The sequence below is a fragment of the Nannobrachium achirus genome, assembly GCF_963921795.1.
Source record: "Nannobrachium achirus genome assembly, chromosome: 9".
NCBI lineage: Eukaryota > Metazoa > Chordata > Actinopteri > Myctophiformes > Myctophidae > Nannobrachium > Nannobrachium achirus.
Window position 1 is genome coordinate 7386544 of NC_137818.1, and position 25150 is coordinate 7411693.

Here is a 25150-nt window from a genome sequence, read left to right on the forward strand (position 1 = left end):
CAACACTCTATTCCAAACATAAAAGTGCATCTTGGAGACTTAAGGGATTTCCTTGTCGACGTTACTGTCGCGGTCGGGAGGAAACCTTGTATGTCCATTACATAGACGTTTTCTATTTTATGTGATTTGTATTTATTCTTATATATTTGTCTGCTATATGAATAATATTTTCGGGGTTATTTAATTATTCTATGGATTTGATGATGATGGTTTTAAACAGAGTTTGATGGAATGATTGTGGGTGTGGTGATAAGTAATGTTAAAGGGATATTTCACTTTCAAAAAAACTTTTGGTAATGTTATCATCTAATCAGGCTTTTATGAACACCCTGAACAGTTTTTAATTAGCTTGATTGAATATTTAGATATTTAATGTAAATGTTACCAGGCCCTCCAGGCCCAGGGCCTCTCCCCACACACACCCATTGTAACTCCAAACTTCATTTTAAACCATGATAAGATTCATTAAAAACACCCATTATTTTTTCTGGTGACTCATACTACCCTCCTAATACGTGAGCAGGCCGTGTTTTTTTTGATAACTTTTTTCATTTATTTTTAATAATTATTTTTTTGTATTGAATTTTTTCCATTTTCCCAAATAATTATTAAAAATAAATAAACGCAGACAGAGAAATGAGGTGAGACGGGGAAGCGTCACTAGTTACTTAGAGCAGTAACTAGTTACATTATTAGTTACTAAATTACTTTACTTAAAAAAAGACAATACAAACTAAGCATTCTTCAAAAAAGAAAAAAAAGAAAATAAAATAAAATCAGTTTCATCGAAGGCCAACCGCCCTGAACTCAAGTGTTTAGTCTGGTTTCTTAGTCTTGACTAACATGCTAAAAATTACGGCAAATCACGGCGGATGGATGAAACATATTCACAGGGACGTGCTGGCCATTGGGAAAAGCGGGACAACTCCCGAACGTCCGGTTCATTCCCGGCCGGTCCAGGCTGGCCATTAGGAAACATTTTTAAATAAAATGTCGGCCTTCGTTCCATTTTGGGGGCTGGGCGGCCAACAAAGTAAAACTTCACTGTCGGACAGAAACCTCGTATCTCCAAGTTTCAAATGTATACATTTTTTCGCAAAGCAAAGCCCTGCTTCATCATACAAGGCTGTCGCACAAAAGTAGTGAAAACAGCAGATCTACAAGCACACAATGCCTCGCGGTGCGAGGCGTTGTGTGCTTGTAGATTGGCTGTTTTCAATAGTTTAAATCATTTTTAAAATGATAAATACAAAACAAACGGTTTTGGACGTACAAGGTTTCCACCCGACAACGACAAAATATAACTCATGGCCCACTGGCTTGTCACTTGTCACGCAGCGCTATAGAGAGATCTCTCTCTATAGCGCGCAATGAGGGCCTCTGCAACTCTTTTTCCCGGGCTGAATCAGGGGCCCAGCACGTCCCTGCATATTCATATATGTAGCACATTTAACAAATGTACTGCTAATTACATGTTATGACGTGGTTTTTTTTTCCCTCCAAAGCTAGCGCTGCCAATGATGTTTTGATGCATGCTTTGTTTTTTTTACACTAACCTGTGAGTCACCATTTGTTTTCCGAGACTCGCCCCAGGGACGTACTGGGACCCTGATTCAGCCCGGGAAAAGGATTTGGAGAGGCCCTCATTGCGTGCGGGCACCGGCTACGCACTCGATTTTTTCGCCTTCTGGACACGCCGCGAGGCCCCAAATACTAACCGATGAACGGTTACTGTGATTTTAGGTCTCAGCGTTTTTCTTGTATAAAGAGAGTCTGGTCTTGTATGTTGTATGTAGACCGTCCAGGAGTAGTCAAGGAAGCTAGGGAGTAGTGGGCTGGTATTCAGATGATAGACAAGCCAGTGGGGACAATGTAATGGCTCTGTGGGCTGCTGCTACTCAACACTATAGAGAGAGATCTCTCTCTCTATAGCGCTGCTGTTACTCAAAGATTGGCCTTTTCAGATCATGAGAGACAAGTCAGTGGGACAATTACATGAGTTTTATTTACTTTGTGGGCCGGCCGAGAATGGACCGGCCTTTCAGGAGTTGTCCCGCTTTTCCCAGTGGCCAGCACGTCCCTTCTCCAGGCACTAACGAAACTAACGTGAAACCATTCAACTCCCCTTAAAAAAAAAAAAAAAAAATGTCGATCAAAAGTGCAAGGATTCGCTATTTTCACTAACTTTGGCCACTTTGGCATGACACATTCAGGATCTTCATTTAGGCTACATAACAAACCTAGAGTAATAGAGTAAAATAAAAGTTTGTAAAATGGAGATAGAAGGTTTCTGCCAGACGGGGAAAGGAAATGCATCTTTGGCAACTTAATGGATTTGTTCTTCCACCCGAGTTCCTGAATCACAGAAACCATTATAGATGTGGTATCACTCCCCTGTTAATACTATAAGCCTGCTAGCCTGTGCGCGCGTGCCTCTCTGCCGGGGTAAAGCCAGCGGGTTCATAAATGATCCGCTTGTCGTCGCCTTTGTTTGGAAGCTGCTGCAGTGAGAGAGGATAGAACTGTACGCTGCTAACAAACAGTGGTGGAAAAAGTACTCACGTTCTTTACTTCTATACTTTCTTTAATTCTATACTTAAAGGTGTATTCAGTGATAATGAAAGTGGCCGGGGTCATCGTGTCCCTTACTGGCCTTACAGCGTGGAAATGTTTAGTTTTTTATAGATTTTCTACACCATTATAATGTTCTCGTTTTGATCATTAGACCCAATCACTGAATATAGGTAGGCCTACGTCTCCAGCTTCAGGATATGTATGATACTGATTTACTACGAGACTGTGGCATTTTATGAGTTCAGTAGTTTACAATCTAGGCATTTAGCAGACGTTCTTAATTCAAAGCGACGGTAGTTCTCAAAACTTTTATTTTGACCATCATAACTAAACATCATAACATAACTACGGCCATACTCTACCCTGATTGGTCGAGGACTGGCTGGCCACCTCTGAAAGCCGAATCTAGCAATGCTCGTAACACGGGCCATGGTGGAAGTCCTTATATGGTCAGCACACATTCTAGTGAGGAGAATGAATGGAAAATGTACCAATTATATTTTTATTTGATTGAAATACAATCACTGAATATACCTTTAAAAGTATCAATACTCCAATGTACAAATACTCTGTTACAAGTTAAAGTCCAGAATTCATAATGTACTTGAGCAAATGTATGACAGTGTTGGCATCAAAATATACTTCCAAAAGTAAAATAACAAAGTGTTTGAAATTAGCCGATCTACAAGCTCACAACTGTGACGCGTTGTGAGCTTGTAGATCGGCTATTTACAAATAGCCTAGGCATAAAATAGGGCTGAAGTGGATTAATGCATGTTTTATAATATAATCATTTATTTCTGCAAAGTAACTAGTAACTAAAGTTTTCAAATAAATGTAGTGGGGTAAAAGTACAATATTTGGATCCGAGATGTAGTGGAGTAGAAGTAAAAGTATTGGACACTGGAAATACTCAAGTGAAGTACAAATACCTCAGACTTGTACTTAAGTGGGTGGGTGACGTGACGTAACGTTTTCGCTGTCCTCGGTGTCAAACATGTATAAATAAAAAATATATTTGTCAAAAACCTTCTGAATATTGTGCAGGACATTAAGCTTTATGTGAACTCACTCAAGATTAAAACATTTCATTCCTCATTTCTTCAGAATCTTCAACCAAACATGGCAAAACTCATATGGTGTGACTGTCCTGACCTTGTTTCTCAAAGTGGGAACTTGAATAAAACTAAGAAAAATAATTGATAAAAATAATTTGAAAATGAATTTAGGCTAAAAAAAATGTCTATTTTGAGCCTATATCTTTTCAAAGTCAAAGCATAATGTTTTCAGTCATTTCTGATCAAAAACATTTTGTCCCCCAACCCAAAATCATTTGGTGTGACACTAGTTTGGAAAAATTAAACAGGCAATTATTTGGACACCTATTGGCTAGAGAGGTCCTTCTTCTGTAAGGCTATTCAGCACTCCCAGCACAACTGCAAGACAGGTGTCTGAGGTGAGTTATGATTTTAACATTTTCATGAAATGCCATCTTGTTGAAACGTTGACAAACTCACCATTCTGGATGTCTTTTGGTGTGACACCTTTTCTTTAAAAAAAGCTCAAGTTATTTGAAGTTTTGGTCATATTTCCATGTAGATCTAGGCTGCTTTGTTATAGCTAGCATGCTGTTAGCATGCTAATGTGTACATAGTAGCCTCAAGGTAAACCTAAATGGTGAAAACAGTAATATGGTGTGACACTTAATCATATGGTGTGACATGTCTGCTTGTCACACCATATGACTTGACTGTCACACCATATGATTTATACTGTATTTAACTACAGATATAACAACAAATAACAAAGTTCCATGTTTCTTTTGTACATTTAAACATTTGTTTTAAACATTTTTACATAAAATGTAATTTAGCTTCATTCAGTGATACTTCAAATTCATCAGACAGAGCAGAAACCCCTTCACAGAAACCTTAACATATTGTTTCAATCTAAACAATATTTTCTCTTTGTCTTAAACTATACATTCCATTTTCTTTTGTCAGCTGGAAAATGACAAGTGCTGAGAGAACGACAAAGTACAGGGAGAAACTAAACAATGACCCAGCAAGGAGAGAGGAGCCAAAGGGGCGAGACTGCATTTTCTACGAAGAGCAGGAGGTTGTCTGTGGCATAGCAGAACCGCAACAAGGCAGCCGGTTTGCTACCCTCACCAAATACGACTGGCTGATGTACAATACAGTCTAAATGTATAATCTAATCTGATCTAATACTTTTGTACTTTCACTCACTGGACTGGACAGTGGACAGTGTTAAGGTAGGACCCGAGACAAAACTAGCGAAAATAGCTGATCTACAAGCTCTCAACACGTTGTGCTGCGAGAGCTTGTAGATCAGCTATTTTCGGAGTTGCGCAACACAGCACTCTTTAGCTAGTGGAGATGTGGTGTAATGTCATGATTCCTAATTACATTTGTTCAACACAAAATGCTGTGTTCAAGTTCAGGAGACTTCGGAAAAAAGCAATTTACCTGAATGCTGAGTTCTGTTTCCACTAATTGGTGTTAATAAAATGTTGCCTTCAATGCCTTGGCTCCAAGTGTGGCTATGCGCCTTATTGTCCCTTTAGGATCCTTCTGCCGTGGGCCGGCAGAAGACTTAGGTGTGCGTAGCATTCCTGTGCACATCCTCATCATCCATCTACTACTACAATTCTTTCTTATCCCATGTTAAAGCCCTACAATAATATCCTGTTCAGAAATATTAAGGCCATGTTATCCTGGGTAATTGTTTAATCAATCAGTAAAGTTCAGTACTCACTAATAGGTAGGTTAAAACACAGTTTGCTTTGACACATGAAGATATGATCATACGGTGTGACACTAAATCATTTGGTGTGACATTCCAAATAGTGAGAAATCATACCTTTATTAATGATTAAACCAAAAAAATGTTTATGGATTACATAGAGAATATTATCAGGAAGAGTCACAAATATTTGTGTAATTTTAGAGAAAGTTTTGACAGAATACATTTAAAATATGTTGTAAGATCATGAACACGGGCCTCACACAGAGTGTCGATTATGAAAAAAATATACAGATATAATTAATTTTCAAAAAACTATAGTGGATCACTGGTTAGTTATGATAAAGGACTTTGATAAAGTGAGTAACTTAAGAAAGATGTACTCCATTTTCATTTTATGAACAATTATTTTCATGTCACACCATATGACGATTTTAGGCACAAGTACAACAAACTGCTGAATAAAGTCTGATTCCAATAAAATATCTAAAAACAAAATGTATTTCCATAAGGTTGAGAGTGAGTAGAACAAAAGTAAATAACTTTTATGCCTGCAATTTAAAGTTTTTTTAAAAACACATTTTTTGGGGCGTCACGTCACTGACCCAAGTACAGTACTTAAAGTAAATGTACTTAGCTACTTTACACCACTGCATTTACTTGACAACTGGACCATTTTTACGGTTATGTACTTTATTTGTATTCTATCACTTTCCCCGACCACATTTCACTTCAGTGGAGAGAGAGAGAGACTGGGCCAGTCGACAGGTATTCCTTCCTATCCATGCCTCAGGGCCTTGAGCTCTGCAGTGTTTGTTTGCTCCACTGTCTCACTGCAGTTCTGTGCACCTCCTACTGGCTACACTGTGACACTGCAGTGTGTCTACTACTGGCTACACTAGTGTTTCCATAAAGCCCCTTATTGCTCGTTAAGGCTTTTGCGCATACATCTTTTTTTATGGAAACACTTCAAAATTCGAATAAACTTTCACTATCCGCAAAAACTTTTATGCGCTTGGAGGAGGTGGATTTTGAGGCTTTATCGGAAAAACTAAATGCGCATTAGGGAATGGAAACTGGTCCGCCAATAAATGTGAATAAATGATGACGTTCTGGTCCATCATCCTCCAAGTTAACACTTTCCCCTGCCGCTTAACGTCCATTGTATAGCGTTGGCCCACAAAACAAACCAGTTGTTTGTTACACACGGAGTGACACCGACTGTGTGTAAATTCCTCCCGTTTTCACAACGTGCCAGGCTGCCAGCTGTAGCTCTTTACCGACTGTTGTGCAAAGACAACCTCCGACAGAACCAGTGGTGGGCAAGGAGGTAGGGAGCGCTTCGCTGTGTTCAGCTGGACTGCGCTGAGTTGGCTCATGCGACCATCGTTATTTGAATGACACCTGCAAATGGAAACAAGCTAAATTTGCATTTCTGATAATTTGCTTCTTATTTTCGATTATACGTTTATTTATTTTTTTGCAGTGGAATTCCTCCCACAGTTTTGGTGGCACGCACTTGGGCCATGATTATGTCAAATCGACCGGCTTCACCGGGACACGCATGTGTACTATTTTGCTAAGAGATACGTTATATTATTGTAGTTTAATTGACATAAATGTATTTATTATGTTTCTCCTTTGACTTCAATTAAAAATACACTTTTCCCAGATATGGATTTGATGTCTGACATCAACAAGTCTGACATCATAGACCACATGAGACTGACAGAGTATGACCATGTAGAATGACACAGTATAAAGATCTCCATATATGGGGCATGGACTGACACAGAGATCTCCATATATGGCCATTAAAATATTAGTGAATACATTTTTCCCATATTCGTGAAAGGGGACCACGGCAAACACACTTGCAATTCACCCTTTGTCAAGTCCTATACCCGTTGTCCGACCCCTCTTCACACCCATTGGTTGCTGTGTCTTGGTGGTACAAAAGTCCTTTCTCTCCATCCACCACCATTGAAATTCAGTTGCTTCTTATTGTTATTCTTATTTTAAACTTGGTTTCAGTAAAAAGGAGCTTCTCAGTGGCAGTATAGTGACATGTAGGGCATATTTTTAAATGTTTAAAAACCAGGGCGGGACAAGGCAGATAGAGCCTTCTGGTTGGTCAGCCATGGACCAACCAGAAGGCTGACAAAGGGTGAATTTCTAATTGCATCTTTCTGGATTTCTTTTCGTCAGTGTAAAAATGTAGTCCATGGACATACTTCATCATAGTCTTGTAGTCGGGGGCTCCCATCGACTTTCTATACAGGAAGAAAATATCCAGAAAAACATTTTTTTCTGGATATTTAAGGGGGTCTAATTAGCCAGTAGCTATGCCGCTCCCGAAAAAGCTTTTGTCCAATGCTAGCTTAGCAACCGGCAGCTTGCCAAGGCTGTTGCCAAGGCAAACCTTGGCAAGAGGGAAGTTATTCTAAGCTGGCATTGGACAACAGCTTTTTGGGAGGGGCATAGCTACTGGCTAATTAGGGGTTTGTCATGATGCTGAATCCACTGCAAGCATTTGTTTTGCACAAAAACTTTCCTTAGGCAAAAAATGGCCCCAGAAAACGATGGTTTAGTGATGGAAAGTGATGAGTCATCACTTTTCACAGTTTTGTGGGTGTTTTCTGGGGCCATTTCTAGCCCAAGGAATGTGTTTGGAGCAAAAAAAATGCTTGCAATGGATTCAGCATCATGACAAACCCCTAATTAGACCCCTCACATCCTATTTAAATACCCAGAAATCCTCCTGTATAGAAGGTTGATGGGAGCCCAACTTGATTTGGCCGCTGTGGCGTCCCCGAAGGTTGCCCACTCGGGCGCCCTAGCTAAATCATTAGATTTAGCTAGATATAGATTAGCATTAGATCTAGCTAAATCATTAGATTTAGCTAGGGCAAAATTTGGCACTTTTAGAGTGATTAGCGCAAAAAAAACTCTAAGGCCTCCGACTATTGGTCTTGTGTGTGTTGTCGTGTCTTGTCTTGCTGTTTTTTCCCATTCGGTGTTGAAGGTGGAGCTGTGTGTGTAGGAGTGGCCAACTGGCTGCCCTCTTCGCTTTGGTGGCGACGACCTCTCTCTCTTTTTTGTCCTTTTTTTATCGTTTCTTGATACAACATATTTTGTATTTTTTTGGTTGCCAATGAGTGACCCCAACGGCACCTCCCCGCGACCCCACTTTGGGTCGCGACCCCTAGTTCGAGAACCACTGCTCTGTGCACTTGCACTGTGAATGTACTTGTTTTTATTCTGTAAAGCACTTTGAATTGACTCGCTGTATGAAAGGTTCTCTATAAATAAAGTTGCCTTGCCTTGCCTCTAGTGGACAGAGAGGGGATTACATGCAGTATGATGCCTCTAGTGGACAGAGAGGGGATTACATGCAGTATGATGCCTCTAGTGGACAGAGAGGGGATTACATGCAGTATGATGCCCTTAGTGGACAGAGAGGGGATTACATGCAGTGTGGAGTTGGAGACCTGCAGGAAGTATGATTCTTAGAAGTATGAGAGTTATAGTATTTTTATTATAGTATATATAGTCTATATTTCAGTTCCATCCTGGTGGCTAGTGGGAGTTCAGACTGCACCAGACCGTACTGAATAACGGCTGCCTTACATAACGTCTCCAGACTAGGAGGATTTAGGTATTTAGAGGGTTTGTTGTCAGATTGGTATCTTCCAAAGAGGACGTCGGCTCCACGTCCAAAGAGTTCGTCGGCTCCGCGGTACGTACGAGTTGCATGCACCAACTCATACGTACCGTCCACTGGAACCGGATTTATCCTGTTGGGCTCAACCTTTTTCCAGGAGAAGGTCTCTGGATTGAATTTCCACAGATCACTGAACCTGTTACCTGAGTCACAGTTCCAGCCACCATATATGTACAGTTCTCCATTGTAGATAAAGGCTGAATGACCACAGCGTCCTTCTGGAAGAAGCTGTGCAGATGATGGTGTGTTCAGCCACCGGTTGGTCTCTGTGTCAAACACTCTGAGGCTGCTGTAGTGCCCCCGGTACCCTAGACCCCCAAATACAAACATAAACTTTGTCCCGATTATGGTGGCAGAGTGACGTGATGAAGCACGTGGTGGATTTCCTTTGGTGTTAATTAAAGACCAGACCATTGTGGTGGTGTCCAACTTGTAGACGTCATTAGTGCGTCGAGTCTCCATCCTCCATGGATAAACATGACCTTCCCCAAGACACAGGCTGAGTGGTAGCTCCTCGTCTCTGGAATAGTCCCTGAAACCCTGGGTTTAAACCATATGCGGGCGTTGACATCAAATGCATAAAGCACATCGCAGTAGGGATACTGTCCTCCCCAGATGTAGATGATATCTTCTGAGAATACAGCTGTGTGGCCATGACGCTTGGTGGGGACATCAAGTTGAGTTTCTCCTCTTCCAGATGTAACTGGAGACAACTTCGTCGAGCGCAAAGACACTGTGTTGAAAACGTGCACCTCGATGTGATCCCTGCCTCCGTACCATCCAAGGCAGAACACCTTTCGTCCCACTGTGATAGCAGAACACTCTCCGTCAGGTCCTCCCTCCAGATTATTAGTCCACCTCGACATTTCACACTCAAAAAACGGAGGCTGGCAGAAGTTGATCTCTCAAGTGTTGCTCTTCAAAAGACCAAAGATTAGGCTGTCTGTCTGTCTAAACCGGAATCCAGAACCGTGCAGGCAGTAGATGTGTAATAGAATCAATGGGATCTGTGTTGATATGTTGTGTCACTGATGGATTCTGAACTAACCGGCAGCTTTCTGTTGTTGCCTTTTATGTTGTCGCCTAAGTGCTGGTGTCATCACGATGATGTCACTGTGAGTCAGTCAGAGCCATATATGGAGCTCCAATGTCAGTTATGCCCAAGGATGGGGTCTATGATGTCAGGCTTGGATGTTTTGCTTATCTCCATATGTGACTGATGCTGGAGGAACCGTCCAAATGTCGGCAATTTTAAAAGTCAGGAAATGCGAAAATAAGATTGATTTAAAATTTTCTTTGTTTTTCGTTTTTGTATATAATTAACAGCTTGATTATAGAAGAGGGTTTTCATTCCATAAGATATCTTTGTTAAGGTCGCTAAATGGCAACATTAGTGTAGCAAAGTTGCCTTGCTTTGGGAGAGTTTTACTGCTGTTTTAGGAGGCGGAGAATGGAGCTCTTTAGATTTGCATAGCGATTTCACGGGAGCACGATTGGTTTAAGGAATGCATTGTCTCGTATTTCAGCACGCCCATACAGCGTGCTATCTGCTTGTAAACAGTCTACACACAGTAACTAACTTCATCTCGCTAATGTTAACGGTTTGCTGAAGACAGTATTCTGGAAGGATGTATTTTTTATGTATACATTACATCGTGATCTCAGTCGCTTTCGGACGCACAAAGAAAACGTGGAAAATCGAAGCAGCATGTTGAAAACGCTATGTCATCATGAGTCCTTGTGCTGGCATTACAGGCGGCACGCTCACTCGTCTGTAGTGAAAATAAAAGATATAGTTTCGCTACTCACCAAAACAAAGACGGATTTGGGGAGTTGAAAGCCTACTTTACTTAGTGGGAACACTCAGAGTTCCCAACATCGCGTCTAAAATACACTTTTTTATCCAGATAACAGAATATTTCACCGGAAGGCAAAATGTGGTCAATGGACATTTCTATTGACAAGATCTGTAGAGGGCGGTGTGGAGTAACTAAAACCTCCGGTGAAAAAGTTTATTCTCTGGTAAAAAAGTGTATTAAAGTGTATTTTAGACGTGAGGTGGGGGTTTCTGAGTGTTCCCACTAAGTAAAGTAGGCTTCCATCACCCTTACGCCGTCTTTGTTTTGTTGAGTAACGAACCGTATTTTATGTTTATTACATGCAGACGAGAGGGTGCGCAGCCGTTCCTGCCTCGTAAGGGCTCATTGGTGACATAGCGTCAAGCGTCTCCTCCTCCTGCTTCGATTTTCTTCCACGCTTATGAAGTAAACAGATGAGAGACAGGCATAGGACCTTTACTTTTTGGATATAATGTTCATAAAAGGCAAGAAGCGTTCGAGAACGGCGGGGCTTTATGTTATACTACAGACTAGTGGCCTAGCTGCGAGATACGCTATAGCGTTAGCTTCACACTAGCGCTGGCTGTTGAGAAGCAGTGGCTAACAGCTAACGCTAACGTTAGCTAGCGCTAGCTGCAGGCTAACGCAGGCATCGTATACACAACTGGAATTGTTGCTCTATTGTTGCTCTTCTACAAGCTCACAACGCGAGGCGGTTAAGCCTGTCAGAACCGTCAGATTATCCTTCTGACTGAAGTTACACAAACACTGATGATGTGTTACATGAAGCAGTTAGCACAGTTAGCCGACCAATTTCGATAGGTCACGAGTTACGGTGTTGCGCACGTGCATTCCCGTATAGCAACGTGGACTGACGAAAACTGGTGCCCCATAGAACTTTGTGTCACTATAGGAAGAAATACTTTCCTTTTCTCATTTACTTAAGTAAAAGTATCAGTAGGCAGTAGCACTGCAAATTAGATATACTCTGTTACAAGTAGAAGTCCGGTATTAAATGAAGTGGTTAATGTATGTTTTGGACTATTAACTCATTCCCTGCCAGGCCCGATAGTCCCGAGATTATTCCAATGTCTTTCCCCGCCAGGCCCGATAGTCCCGAGAATTAAAAAAAAAAAAAAAAAAAAAAAAAAAATTTTTTCAAAAAAATTTTTTTTTCAAAAAAAAATTTGGACCCCAAAAAATGGAGTAGGCATGATAGCAATCGCGAAATTGCATGTTTAACCCCCATAGCAACCCCATCTTTCAAGCATGGCAGCCATTTTGGCAGCCATCTTTGTTAAACATAGTGGCTGTTATCTCATGAATGCCTGAACGGATTTCCATTCGGATTTTTTTGTTTGAAAGCTGTGAGCAATGTGGACACACGTGGTGCATTATCTAGGCATGGGTGTGCATGATCCGTGCACACCCAATTACATGGAAGTCTATGGAGACGAATGGCAGGTGGGAGTACGGAGGTATGTTAAAATGGCGGTCAATGTGTTAAAATCAAAATCTACAAAGCAATAACTAAAGTTTAAAACATACATAAACCACTTTAGCCCTATGTTATACCAAGGCTATTTGAAAATAGCCGATCTACAAGCTCACAACGCATTGCGGTGCGACGCGTTGTGAGCTTGTAGATCTGCTATTTTCAAACATTTTGTACTTTTACTTTTGGTACTTTAAGTACACTTGGATACCAATACTTTTGTACTTTTACTCAAGTACATTTTTAATTCTGGACTTTTACTTGTAACAGAGTGATTCTACATTGCAGTATTGATACTTTTACTTAATTATAAAATGTAGGTACTTTTGTAATACACTATTTTAGTGAAAAATAAAAACTACAAAAAGAAGAAAATGACAGGATGAGCATATAAGGAGGGGAGGAGGTAGAAAAGACCACTGGCCACTATTTCTGACATGGCTGCAAGCACTATAGCACAATATATTACCACAGGTCTACTACTAAATAGTAGTTTTAAATAATTGTAGTGGAATAAAAGTAAATTTGAAGTTGACAGCTATACCACTGTGGGTGTGGTTTGACTTGGGGGGAGTGATTTAGGGGTGTAGGTAAGTACCTATTGTCCCTCCCATTGTCACACCCACTTCTGGCTACCTAGAGGTGTCAAAATATTCCTGGCATTCAAATGGCTTTTTAAGCACTTTGGGTTTTATGGTGCAACAAGATTAAAATGTCCATAACTTCTTCAAATATGCTCCAATTCCAACAAATGATACATCATATGAAAGCTTAGATTCTGTACTTGGATAATCTGTACAAAAAAGAAAAATGACCAATGCAGACATAAGGAACAAAGTACCAGACCTAGTCACATATATGGAGTTCCAGGAGTGGGTAGATGACGTCAGAGCTGGGTTTGTCAGTTATCTCCATATATGGAGTTCCAGGAGGGAGCCTGCGATGTCACAGTTGGGAATGTCTGTTATCTCCATTTATGGAGTTCGAGGAGGGAGCCTGTGATATCACAGTTGGGTAAGTCAGTTGTCTCCATTTATGGAGTTACAGGAAGGAGTCTATGATGTGAGAGATGGGCAGTTATGTCCATATATGGGGATGTCAGGATTATCTCTGTATATGGGGTTCCGGGCATTCTGCAAGTATGCTCTGAAACCTTCTTTACAATAGAGTGCCGCCTCCAAGTACTGACATTATGAGGACACCAGTTTTACCCAAATATGGAGTTCCACTTGGCCTCCATATTTGCTCAGGAGATTGATTGATTGATTGATTGATTGATTGATTGATTGATTGATTGATTGATTGATTGATTGAATGTAAATGTACTACAGCAGGGGTCTTCAACAGGGGGTCCAGGACCACTAGGGGGTCCTCAGAGTTACCACAGGGGGTGCTCCAAATCTTCCAATCCTTTTTATATTAAAAACTTGAACCCTAGTGTCCATATTCTGAGAACTGTATCTGTATCCAAAAATAGCAGATCTACAAGCGTAAAGTGCCAATCCCGAACATGTTCGGGATTTATACTGTATAACATGTTATATATTATTAATCCTTACCGCAACATCGGCGGGTCCCGTTGGTGAAGTCAGACTCGCGGATCAGTTTCCATTAGGCGATCATCGCGCCGCGGAATTCCTCCATAGAGTCCCATTCATTGTGCTGCAAAATAATATTTGGCCTAGCTCAGACCTACTCTAGATTGGATACTTTTAAGTACCACGTTGTCAATAATGTCTCTCTGTCTCCTCTCTCTCTGTTCCAGCTGTACATCCAGACCACCACCCTCACCATCTCGGTGTCCCTCTCGGCTAGCGTCTCGTTAGGGATGTTCTACATGCCTTCGCTTTGGTGGCGACGACCTCACTCTCTTTTTTGTCCTTTTTTTATCGTTTCTTGATACAACATATTTTGTATTTTTTTGGTTGCCAATGAGTGACCCCAACGGCACCTCCCCGCGAACCCACTTTGGGTCGCGACCCCTAGTTCGAGAACCACTGCTCTGTGCACTTGCACTGTGAATGTACTTGTTTTTATTCTGTAAAGCACTTTGAATTGACTCGCTGTATGAAAGGTTCTCTATAAATAAAGTTGCCTTGCCTTGCCTCTAGTGGACAGAGAGGGGATTACATGCAGTATGATGCCTCTAGTGGACAGAGAGGGGATTACATGCAGTCTGGAGTTGGATTTGAACTGAAGAGACCTGCAGGAAGTACGATTCTTAGAAGTATGAGAATTATAGTATTTGTATTATAGTATTATATTTCAGTTCCATCCTGATGGCGTGTGGGAGTTCAGACTGCTCCAGACCGTACTGAATAATGTCTGCCTTACATAACGTCTGCAGACTAGGAGGATTTAGGTATTTAGAGGGTTTGTTGTCAGGTTGGTATCTTCCAAAGAGGACGGCGGCTCCACGTCCAAAGTGGACGTCGGTTCCACGTCCAAAGAGGTCGGCTCCCCGTCTAAAGAGGATGTCGGCTCCGCGGTACGTATGAGCTGCATGCACCAACTCATACGTACCGTCCACTGCAACCGGATTTCTCCTCTTGGGCTCAACCTTCATCCAGGAGAAGGACGGTGGATTGAATTTCCACAGATCACCGAACCTGTCATAGTTCCAGCCACCATATATGTACAGCTCTCCATTGTAGCTAAAGGCTGAATGACCATAGCGTCCTTCTGGAAGGAGGTGTGCAGATGGTGTGTTCAGCCACCAGTTGGTCTCTGTGTCAAACACTCTGATGTCGAACACTCCGATCTTGTTGCCCCGCAAGTACCCTAGACCTCCAAATACAAACATCTTTGTCCCGATTATGGTGGCAGAGTGACGTGACGAAGCACGTGGTGGATTTCCTCTGGTGTTAATTAAAGACCAGACCATTGTGGTGGTGTCCAACTTGTGGACGTCATTAATGTATCTATGATCCTGGGTCTGCCCTCCATGGATTAACATGACCTTCCCCAAGACACAGGCGGAGTGGTAGCTCCTCGTCTCTGGAACAGTCCCTGAAACCCTGGGTTTGAACCATATGCAGGCGTTGACATCAAATGCATAAAGCACATTGCAGTAGGGATACCGTCCTCCCCAGACGTAGATGATATCTTCTGAAAATACAGCTGTGTGGCCATGACGCTTGGCGGGGACATCAAGTTGAGTTTCTCCTCTTCCAGGTGTCACTGGAGACAACTTCGTCCATCTCCAACGCAAAAACACGGTGTTGAAAACGTGCACCTCGATGTGATCCCTGCCTCCGTACCATCCAAGGCAGAACACCTTCTGTCCCACTGTGATAGCAGAACACTCTCCTTCAGGTCCTCCCTCCAGATGTTCAGTCCACCTTGACATTTCACACTCAAAAAACGGAGGCTGGCAGAAGTTGATCTCTCAAGTGTTGCTCTTCAAAAGACCAAAGATTAGGCTGTCTAAACCAGAATCCAGAACCGTGCAGGCAGTAGATATTGATATATTGATATGTTGTGTCACTGATGGATTCTGAACTAACCGGCAGCTTTCTGTTGTTGCCTTTTATGTTGTCGCCTAAAGTGCTGGTGTCATCACGAAGATGTCACTGTGAGTCAGTCATAGCCATATGGAGCTCCAATGTCAGTTATGCCGAAGGATAGGGTCTATGATGTCAGGCTTGGATGTTTTGGTTATCTCCACATATGGAGTTCCAGGAGTGGGTAGATGACGTCAGAGCTGGGTTTGTCAGTTATCTCCATATATGGAGTTCCAGGAGGGGGCCTGTGATGTCACAGTTGGGAATGTCTGTTATCTCCATTTATGGAGTTCGAGGAGGGAGCCTGTGATATCACAGTTGTGTAAGTCAGTTGTCTCCATTTATGGAGTTCCAGGAAGGAGTCTATGATGTGAGATAGATAGATACCTTTTGGGCAGTTATGTCCATATATGGGGATGTCAGGATTATCTCCGTATAGGTTCTGGGCATCCTGCAAGTATGCTCTGAAACCTTCTTTACAATAGAGTGCCGCCTCCAAGTACTGACATCATGAGGACACCAGTTTTACCCAAATATGGAGTTCCACTTGGCCTCAATATTTGCTCAGGAGATTGATTGATTGATTGATTGATTGATTGATTGATTGATTGATTGATTGATTGATTGATTGATTGAATGTAAATGTACTACAGCAGGGGTCTTCAACAGGGGGTCCAGGACCCCTAGGGGGTCCTCAGAGTTACCACAGGGGGTGCTCAAAATCTTCCAATCCTTTTTATATTAACAACTTGAACCCTAGTGTCCATATTCTGAGAACTGTATCTGTATCCAAAAATAGCAGATCTACAAGCGTAAAAGTGCCAATCCCGAACATGTTCGGGATTTATACTGTATAACATGTTATATATTATTAATCCTTACCACAACATCGGCGGGTCTCATTGGTGAAGTCAGACTCGCGGATCAGTTTCCATTAGGAGATCATCGCGCCGCGGAATTAGATAGATACCTTTATTATCCCAAGGGGGAAATTTAGTTGTCCAGTAGTAGCACAGCAGTATACAGTTATTTACAAAGTTACAGAGACGTAAGAAAGATAGATAAGTGGGGGAAAAAAACACAACAAAGACAAGAGCAGTACAGTACCAATAAGGAGAAGGTGCATCAATAGAGGGGGCGAATAATATATAAGAATATATACATAAAGTGTCTTGCAAAAGAGACCATAGCAGTCAATGCTAGTTAGTGCAAACAAGTATCTCACTGTCAATGTTAAACAAAGCAAAAATACTCAGAAACTACCAACACTAACAACCTAATAGTGCAGTGTCAAAAATCAGTGCGAAAAAAATAAGAAACTAGGAAGCGTGTCACCGCAAGGCGCACATGAGCACTCTTCCTGGAAGGTCCTTAGAGGTCAAAGTCAATACAGCAATTGTTCCTTAGAGGTCAAAGTCAATACAGCAATGGTTCCGTAAGTCTAAGTTAGGAAGGGAGACCTTTTCAAGCGTCCGTTATGTGTCTCGTTGTACAGCTTAAGGGCAGCCGGTACAAAAGATTTTCCTAATCTCTCACATCTCCGTACTGGGTAGGTAAAGCGGTCGTTTCCTCTCTTACTCCAGTAACTGGTGATCTCTAGATGGAGGGGGTGGGAGGAGTTCTCCAAGATGGAATCTAGCTTCTTCGCAGTGCGCACCCTGGTTACTTCCTCCACCCCCTGCAGAGAGAACCCAACGACAGAGCCTGCTTTCTTCACCAGTCTGTTTAAGTTAAACGTGTCACCTGCTCTGTTGTTGCCACCCCAGCATGTTATGCCAAAAAAGAGGACACTTGCCATGACAGACTGATAGAACATCTGTAGCATCCTATTGCACACCCCAAACGATCTCAGTCTTCTCAGGAGGAATAGCCTGCTTTTCCCCTTGCTGTGAATCGCCTGCGCGTTGTCCGACCAGTCCAGTGAACTATTCAGGTGTACTCCGAGGAATTTGTAGTTATCCACGAGCTCAACCACCTCACCGTTAATGGTGCTTGGCACCGGGGGGACTCTCTTGGAGGTGCGGAAGTCCACCACCATCTCCTTAGTCTTGCTTGCGTTGAGCTTGAGATGGTTGTCCTCGCTCCACTGCACAAAGTCCCTAACCATACCATCGTGCTCAGCCGTGTTGTCACCCGAGATCTTGCTGATCACTACGGTATCATCTGAGAACTTCTGCAGATGACAGGTCTTGGAGTTGAAGCGGAAGTCCGATATATAGAGAGTGAACAGGAATGGTGAGAGCACAGTTCCTTGAGGGGCCCCCGTGTTGCTCACCAGCACATCGGACCGACAGCCCTGCAGTCTCACAGACTGAGGTCTTTCTGAAAGGTAGTCTGTGATCCATGCCACAAAGCCCTTGTCCACCCCCATCAGCGTAAGCTTCTCCGCAAGCAGAGACGGTTGGATGGTGTTGAAAGCACTGGAGAAGTCAAAAAACATAATTCTGACTGTGCTGCCCAGATCTTCCAGATGGGTGAGAGACTTATGGAGCATGTAGGTGATGGCGTCATCAACCCCAATATCAGCTTGGTAGGCAAAGTGAAGGGGGTCCAGGTGATCACTGACCGCCGGTCTCAGTAGGTTCAGAACCAGCCGTTCAAAGACCTTCATGACCTGTGATGTCAGGGCGACTGGTCTGTAATCATTGAGGACCGAGGGACGGGTCTTCTTAGGCACTGGGACAATGCAGGAGGACTTCCACAGCTGTGGTACCTTCCCCGTCTTCAGGGAGAGGTTGAAGAGATGCGTGAGGGGGACAGCAAGCTGCTCCGCGCAAGCCTTAAGCACCTTAGACTTGATGTTATCAGGTCCCGCTGCTTTCCTGGTGTTGACTTTTCCGAGTTGGCGCCTCACTTGCTCGGTGGTGAGAAACAGGGTGGGAGGGGGGGGGGGGAGATGGTGCAGGGGAAGAGAGAGAGGGCGGCAACCGAGGTCACCGTTTGACCCAGCCGCTGCTTGTTGAACATTAACAGGAGCACCGTCAAACCGATTGAAAAAACGGTTCATCTCGTTTGCCAGCTCCTCCGTGCCTGACACAGTAGAGTTGGCAGAGCCGTACCCCGTGATCTTCCTAAAACCACCCCACACTTGTCTCGTATTGTTCTCCCTCAGAGAGTTCTCCAGCTTAGCTTTGTAGCTCCCTTTTGCCTGAGCCTTGACTGTTTTAAGCTCCTCCACCACCACCCTCACGCCCTCCGAGTCACCTGCATGGAACAGATCCCTTTTTCTCTTAAGGAGGTGAATGATTTCTTTTGTCATCCACGGCTTGTTGTTAGAGAAGCAGCGAACCTTCTTAGTAGGAACACACACCTTCTCGCAGAAGCAGACATAGTCAGTGATAACCTGACAAAGGCTATCTACATCATCCCCATGTTCACTGAAAAATGATTCCCAGTCTGTCATTTCAAAATCAAATCTGAGTCTCTCCTCCGCCTCCCCCGTCCAACACTGAACCTCCCTGATGAATGGAAGCACTCTCTTCACAACAGGAAGATACGAGGGCTCCAGTTTCACCATGGAGTGATCAGAGCCACACACAGGGGGGAGGGAGACGCAACTGTATGCGTTCCTAACATTAGCATACAGGAGGTCAAGAGTGTTCTCACCTCTTGTTTTGCAAGTGACATACTGGGAGAAATCAGACAGGCCCTTAGCAACATTCACCTGGTTTAAGTCCCCGTTCAGCAGAATAAGGGAGCTAGGGTAGTGCGTTTGAAAACTGGCCAGAGTAGAAAAAATAGTGTCCCGAGCTACCGCTGCATTGCCACTAGGTGGACAGTACACGGTCAACAGGACGACGCACGGGAATTCCCGTGGTAGATTCCTCCATAGAGTCCCATTCATTGTGCTGCAAAATAATATTTGGCCTAGCTCAGACCTACTCTAGATTGGATACTTTTAAGTACCACGCTTAGTACAACTTTCACACCACTCTACCAAGGTAGTGGAAAACCTGGCACAAGTGGGCGGTGTGGTGTGGAGTGGTGTGGTGTTGGGCCAGTGGAAAAGGGGCTTATGTGTATCTGTCTCTGTCCTGCATTCCAGCTGTACTTCCAGACTGACTGACAGACTGACAGACTGGTGGAGGTTTTGATAGTAACTGCGACCTGACGGTCGCAATAATGTCTCTCTGTCTGTCTCTCTCTCTCTGTTCCAGCTGTACTTCCAGACCACTGAAGGTCTACGTTGTCCTGTTCTATTAAACATAGTGTCTCTCTCTCTCTCTCTCTGTTCCAGCTGTACATCCAGACCACCACCCTCACCATCTCGGTGTCCCTCTCGGCCAGCGTGTCGTTAGGGATGCTCTACATGCCTAAGGTGTACGTGGTGCTGGTGCACCCGGAGCAGAACGTGCCCAAGCGCAAGCGCAGCCTGAAGGCCGTGGTCACTGCGGCAACCATGTCCAACAAGTTCAACCCCAAGGGAGGCCTGAGACCCAACGGCGAGGCCAAGAGTGAGCTGTGTGAGAGCCTGGAGACACAAGGTGACCAACACTGCTAATTAATATTAATTCAGTCAGGTGACTCACGATATATTGAACAATAAGTGTGTATGTCACATTCAATTTGGCGTTTGGCTCTGCTACATTTTCTCCCTGCTCAGCAGCAGCACAGAAGAACATCATTAACCATTAGGAGCAGGGAGATATATAGATATATATATACAAAAAAAACAAAAAAAACAAAACATGGGGAACAGAATTAGCAGAGCCTACTGGTGGTGCTGGGGAGGCGGTGGGGGCAAGCAAGCACAGGCAACAGTCCGGGCAAGAGCAGCAGGAAGAATGACAGACTGGGCGGGCTTAAGTAGTTGGCAAATGATCAGCTGACTGCCATGTCGGCCAAATGAGGGGTCTGGTATAATAGTATGTAGTAGTGTCCTAGGGGCTGTTAAGTATGACATCATTTTGTAGGCAGAGGAGAATTTCTGCCCCCAGTTTCCGTGAATCTTTTTACTATTTTTACTATTTACACATTTTTCTTCTCTTTGTTGTTGAAAGGAAAGTGTTAGAATTATACTTTAGTCATTATTTTTTAGTCGTTGTTTTTTGAAATAGCGAGGGACAGAAAATGCTCTGGGGGCAGATTCTCCTCTGCCTACAAAATGATGTCACGGCTTAAAAGCCCCATACAAATGCAATGCAGTGTACCCTCTCGAGTATACCTGCCTGAACTAACTTCGCAGGCTACGTATCATTCAATTCAATTTATTTCACCATTCTTGATTTTATTGCGCAAAATTGCCCAAAATGTCATTTTTTTTAATAAACTTTGGATTTAAAATGTTCAGGTGTTTGTCGTAGGACCACAGCACTTTCTTCTTTCACCGTTTAAGGATCCCCAATATAACTACACATCTATAAAACTACAAATCAATAATGGAATATTCAGAAAAGATGAAAGAATAATATGGATATTTATATATTTTCATGCCATCAGCGTAGCAGGCGGTGGATGGGGGGGGGGGGAGAGAGGCTGCAGCTACTTTAGAGGCAGTATGATTTTCATTTTTGAAACTCATTGTAATTTATTTCACCTGAAATAAATTTTTAAAAAAAATCTGATTTAAAAGAATCATGACTTTTAATCGTGGCAGTAAGATTTGTGATAGTTGAGTAAATTATAATTTGTTTGCCCACCCCTACTAATTATAACTAATAGAGAGGCCAAGTGGGAACTTTGTCTGGAGACTGGAGAGTTGAGTAAAAATACAAAAGTATTGGCACCAAAAACATATAGTTGAAGTGGTTGATGTGTGTTTTGTAATAGCTTCAACGTAACAAGAAACTCAAGTTTTCACATACATAGTAGTGGAATAAAAGTGCAATATTTGGATCCGAGATGTTGTGGAGTAGAGGTAAAGGTATAGGAAATTGGAAATACTCCTAAATATAGTAAAGTACAAATGCCTCAAAATTGTGATTAACTCTCCTACTGCCAGATTATTTATTTATTTATTGGGTCTGGTGCCATCAAAAAGCGGCTTACCTTTGCAACGTTATAGTAGATAGACAGACAGACAGACATTTATTTATTTATTTTTATTTTTTTTGGTTGTGCAATAGTGCACTTTGGTCTGCCAGGCAGCAGAGGGCGGCGTCATGCGAGAATGAATGTGAATTTGCCTGTTATGTGTTGAAGAAGAAGAAGACCAGTCACTGGCCACAGAGCCTCAGAGCCAGAGAAATCAACAAGGAAGTGAATTGTTCTCCGTTGATGTTAACGCATAATGGATTTTTTACACCATCACCGCGGAAAATGTGTTTACAGTACACGGCCGCGCGACCCCTCATCAGCTTACAGTCATCAGACGAACGAACCGAACGAGCGCCGTATTGGCGCAGAGGTCTTGCGAAATCGGGCGAACGTGAACGTTCAAAGCGTGGGGAGAGTTAAGTACAGCACTTGAGCAAATGTACTCAGTTACTTTACGCCACTGTATGTCATACACATTGGAATGAGATTATATTACATGAGTAGAATAGAGATAAAGCAGGGAAGCTCATCAGGGACATGCTGGGCCCCTGATTCAGCACGGGAAAAAGAGTTGTAGAGGCCCTCATTGCGCGCTATAGAGAGAGATCTCTCTCTATAGCACTGCTGCTGCTACTCAAAGATTTGCCATTTCAGATCATGACAAGGGCCTATTACATGAGTTATATTTCGTCGTTGTCGGGTGGAAACCTTGTATGCCCAAAACAGTTTCTTTTTTTATTTATCATTTTAAAAATGATTTAAACTAGTGAAAACAGCCGATCTACAAGCACACAACGCCTCGCACCGCGAGGCGTTGTGTGCTTGTAGATCTGCTGTTTTCACTACTTTTGTGCGACAGCCTTGTATGATGAAGCAGGGCTTTGCTTTGCGAAAAAATTTACAAATTTGAAACTTCTGCCAGAATTTTTTTTTTAATGGCCGGCCTGGACTGGCCGGGAATGAACCGGCCGTTCGGGAGTTGTCCCGCTTTTCCCAATGGCCAGCACGTCCTCGAAGCTCATACAGTAAAGGTAAACATGGTTGACAGCTCTATTAGTTTACGTTATGTTCCAGCTCAGTGCGTTTCGGAGATAAGTAGAGAGAGTCTGGTGGAAACCTCTTTATCTACATATTCCAACAGATGATGCCTGGTGTATCTACAGGCTCTGTTGCAAAGCGGCCATAATGCAAAGAAATCGGGCTTTACTTCCTTCACAGGTGTTACCAATGATAGGCCTTCTATAATGAAGGCTCTGACTGTTCCATTCTGCTCAAACAGAGTCAGCGTTACCATAGCTCTTGTCCAGAGTTCTCCTTAGCACTATGTCAGTAATGATCCGGTGTGCCCACAGGAAATCATAGACTGTAGAAAGATATGGACGAAGCGAAGCCATTGGTTTCTATGCAGCGCAAATGGCCCTTTCTACCCCTTGGAATGGGTGTCGCCATCATAGAATTGTAAAGGCATCAGAGATGCTATTGGCTGCCAACGGTCACGTGCAACGCAGGGATACATGGGAGAATGTGGTCTGAGCCTCCCGAAATACATCACACGAAGAAGAACACAGCCGGCTGGTATTAGTTTAGTTGGCCACGCCCCCCCCCGCAACTTTATCATTTATTTTAAAATACATTGGACCACATTTCGACAAAACGAATATGATGGTGATTGAAAGGCATTTCATAACTAGCGATAGGAACCATACAGTATTCATGAAAATGTTAATTAAGGTTAGAAAACGAAAGGGGAAAATGAATGGGATCCAATGGTGGGAAATTCTTTTTGCGATCGGCCGGGGGGGAAAACAGCGCAACTAGCGGCCAATCATAGGAAGTTTTAGTTCCGTATTGGAGTCATTTTAAATCGGCAGAACTATGCCCCTGCAGGAAATGCTTCGCACCTCTAGTCTGTTGTAAAACAATAAAAAATAAATGCAGTTTCGCTACTCACCAAAACAGAGACGGCTTTTGGGTGTTGAAAGCCTACTTTCCTTAGTGGAAGCACTCAGAGCCCCCCCCCCCACCTCACGTCTAAAATACATGTTTTGGCCAGAAAAGAGAATATTTCACCGGAGGGGGAAAATCTCCCTGCAAGCCAAATGACGTCATGATGACGTTATGATAAACGTCCTCCAGTGAATCCGGTGACGTTCAGAACCTGGCCAGATCACAGCCCATATGGGGATGATCTTGACGCCATTACCAGGACGTCAAATGGACTTATGGATTATTGTTATTGTTTGTAATGTTAGTTGAAATATGAGCATGTAAGGTTATATTCTGGGACATATCTGACTAGTTATGATATTTATCTGGCCTCGATCGGACCCTCTCTGATTAATCCAGGACGTCCGTTTTCATGGGCAGGATTTATGTTGGTTGAAATCAGGTGATATTCTAGACCAGATCTGACTAGTCATGGTTTGACTTGATCTGGCCACAATCGAGACGTCACTGATTGGTCCAGGTCCTGACCATGCTTGCTGGGCTGGTCAATGGACATTTCTATTGACAAGATCTGTAGGGGCGTTGTGAGTAGCTAAAATGTTCGGTGAAATCTCTGGCCATTTTCTGGCCATTTACAACAGACGAGAGGTGCGTTTCCTATGGCGCATTGGATCATTAGTGACAAGCGTTAAGGAGAACTCTTCTAACACTATGGACCAGAGTCAGCATTACTAAAGATACTAATGAAGGCTCTGGTAACTCTGTGAACGAAAGTTAAGATGAGGCCCAATTCTTTTTTCCATTTCTGTCTCACGCCGTCTCTCATTGGTGGGTTGTGGACAGTTCAGAAACCTGTCTACCAGTGACATCATCAACAGGGAATCCAAGCCAATAGAAACGTCAGCCTTTCTCCTTCTGGAAAGTTAGAATGATGAAATAGACTGCCTCCCCCTGGCCAGCTGGGGCGCCTGATGGAGGGGAAAGGAACTGGTTGGAATAACGAGTCCCTTCCACGCGCTACGTCCAACCGGGGAAACTCCCTCCCTGTCAGGTGATAAGACGCGGCTTGGACTCCTCATGCATGGACGGAAGCATGAGGTCAGTCCGTTGCTCTCCCTGGGTTGGCAGAGGGAGTGTAGCGCCCACGATTATATGAGACAACTGACTCCGGGTGAAAGAAATGTGTTAAAAATATTAAACTGAAGGTGCATTTATGTGAAACTGAAGGTGTATTCTTGTACCCTGTGGTCCAGACTCTGTAGAGGGACCAGAGCCCTGTGGTGAAGGGTTGTAAGACCCTCAAGGTAAAAGTAGAACCTTTCAGCTT

The 25150-nt window shown here is 43.1% G+C and overlaps 1 protein-coding gene across 1 annotated transcript in view; it reads left to right on the plus strand.

Annotated features, from left to right (window-relative positions):
- Positions 1–25150, plus strand: part of LOC308291241 (metabotropic glutamate receptor 4-like) — a gene marked incomplete at both ends in the record, with an annotated part of 134254 nt that overhangs the window by 103479 nt on the left and 5625 nt on the right. The window contains one exon of the mRNA XM_080733214.1: positions 20138–20384. Within this exon, the coding sequence (XP_080589340.1) occupies positions 20138–20384 (247 nt within the window). The remainder of the gene's footprint in view (positions 1–20137; positions 20385–25150) is intronic.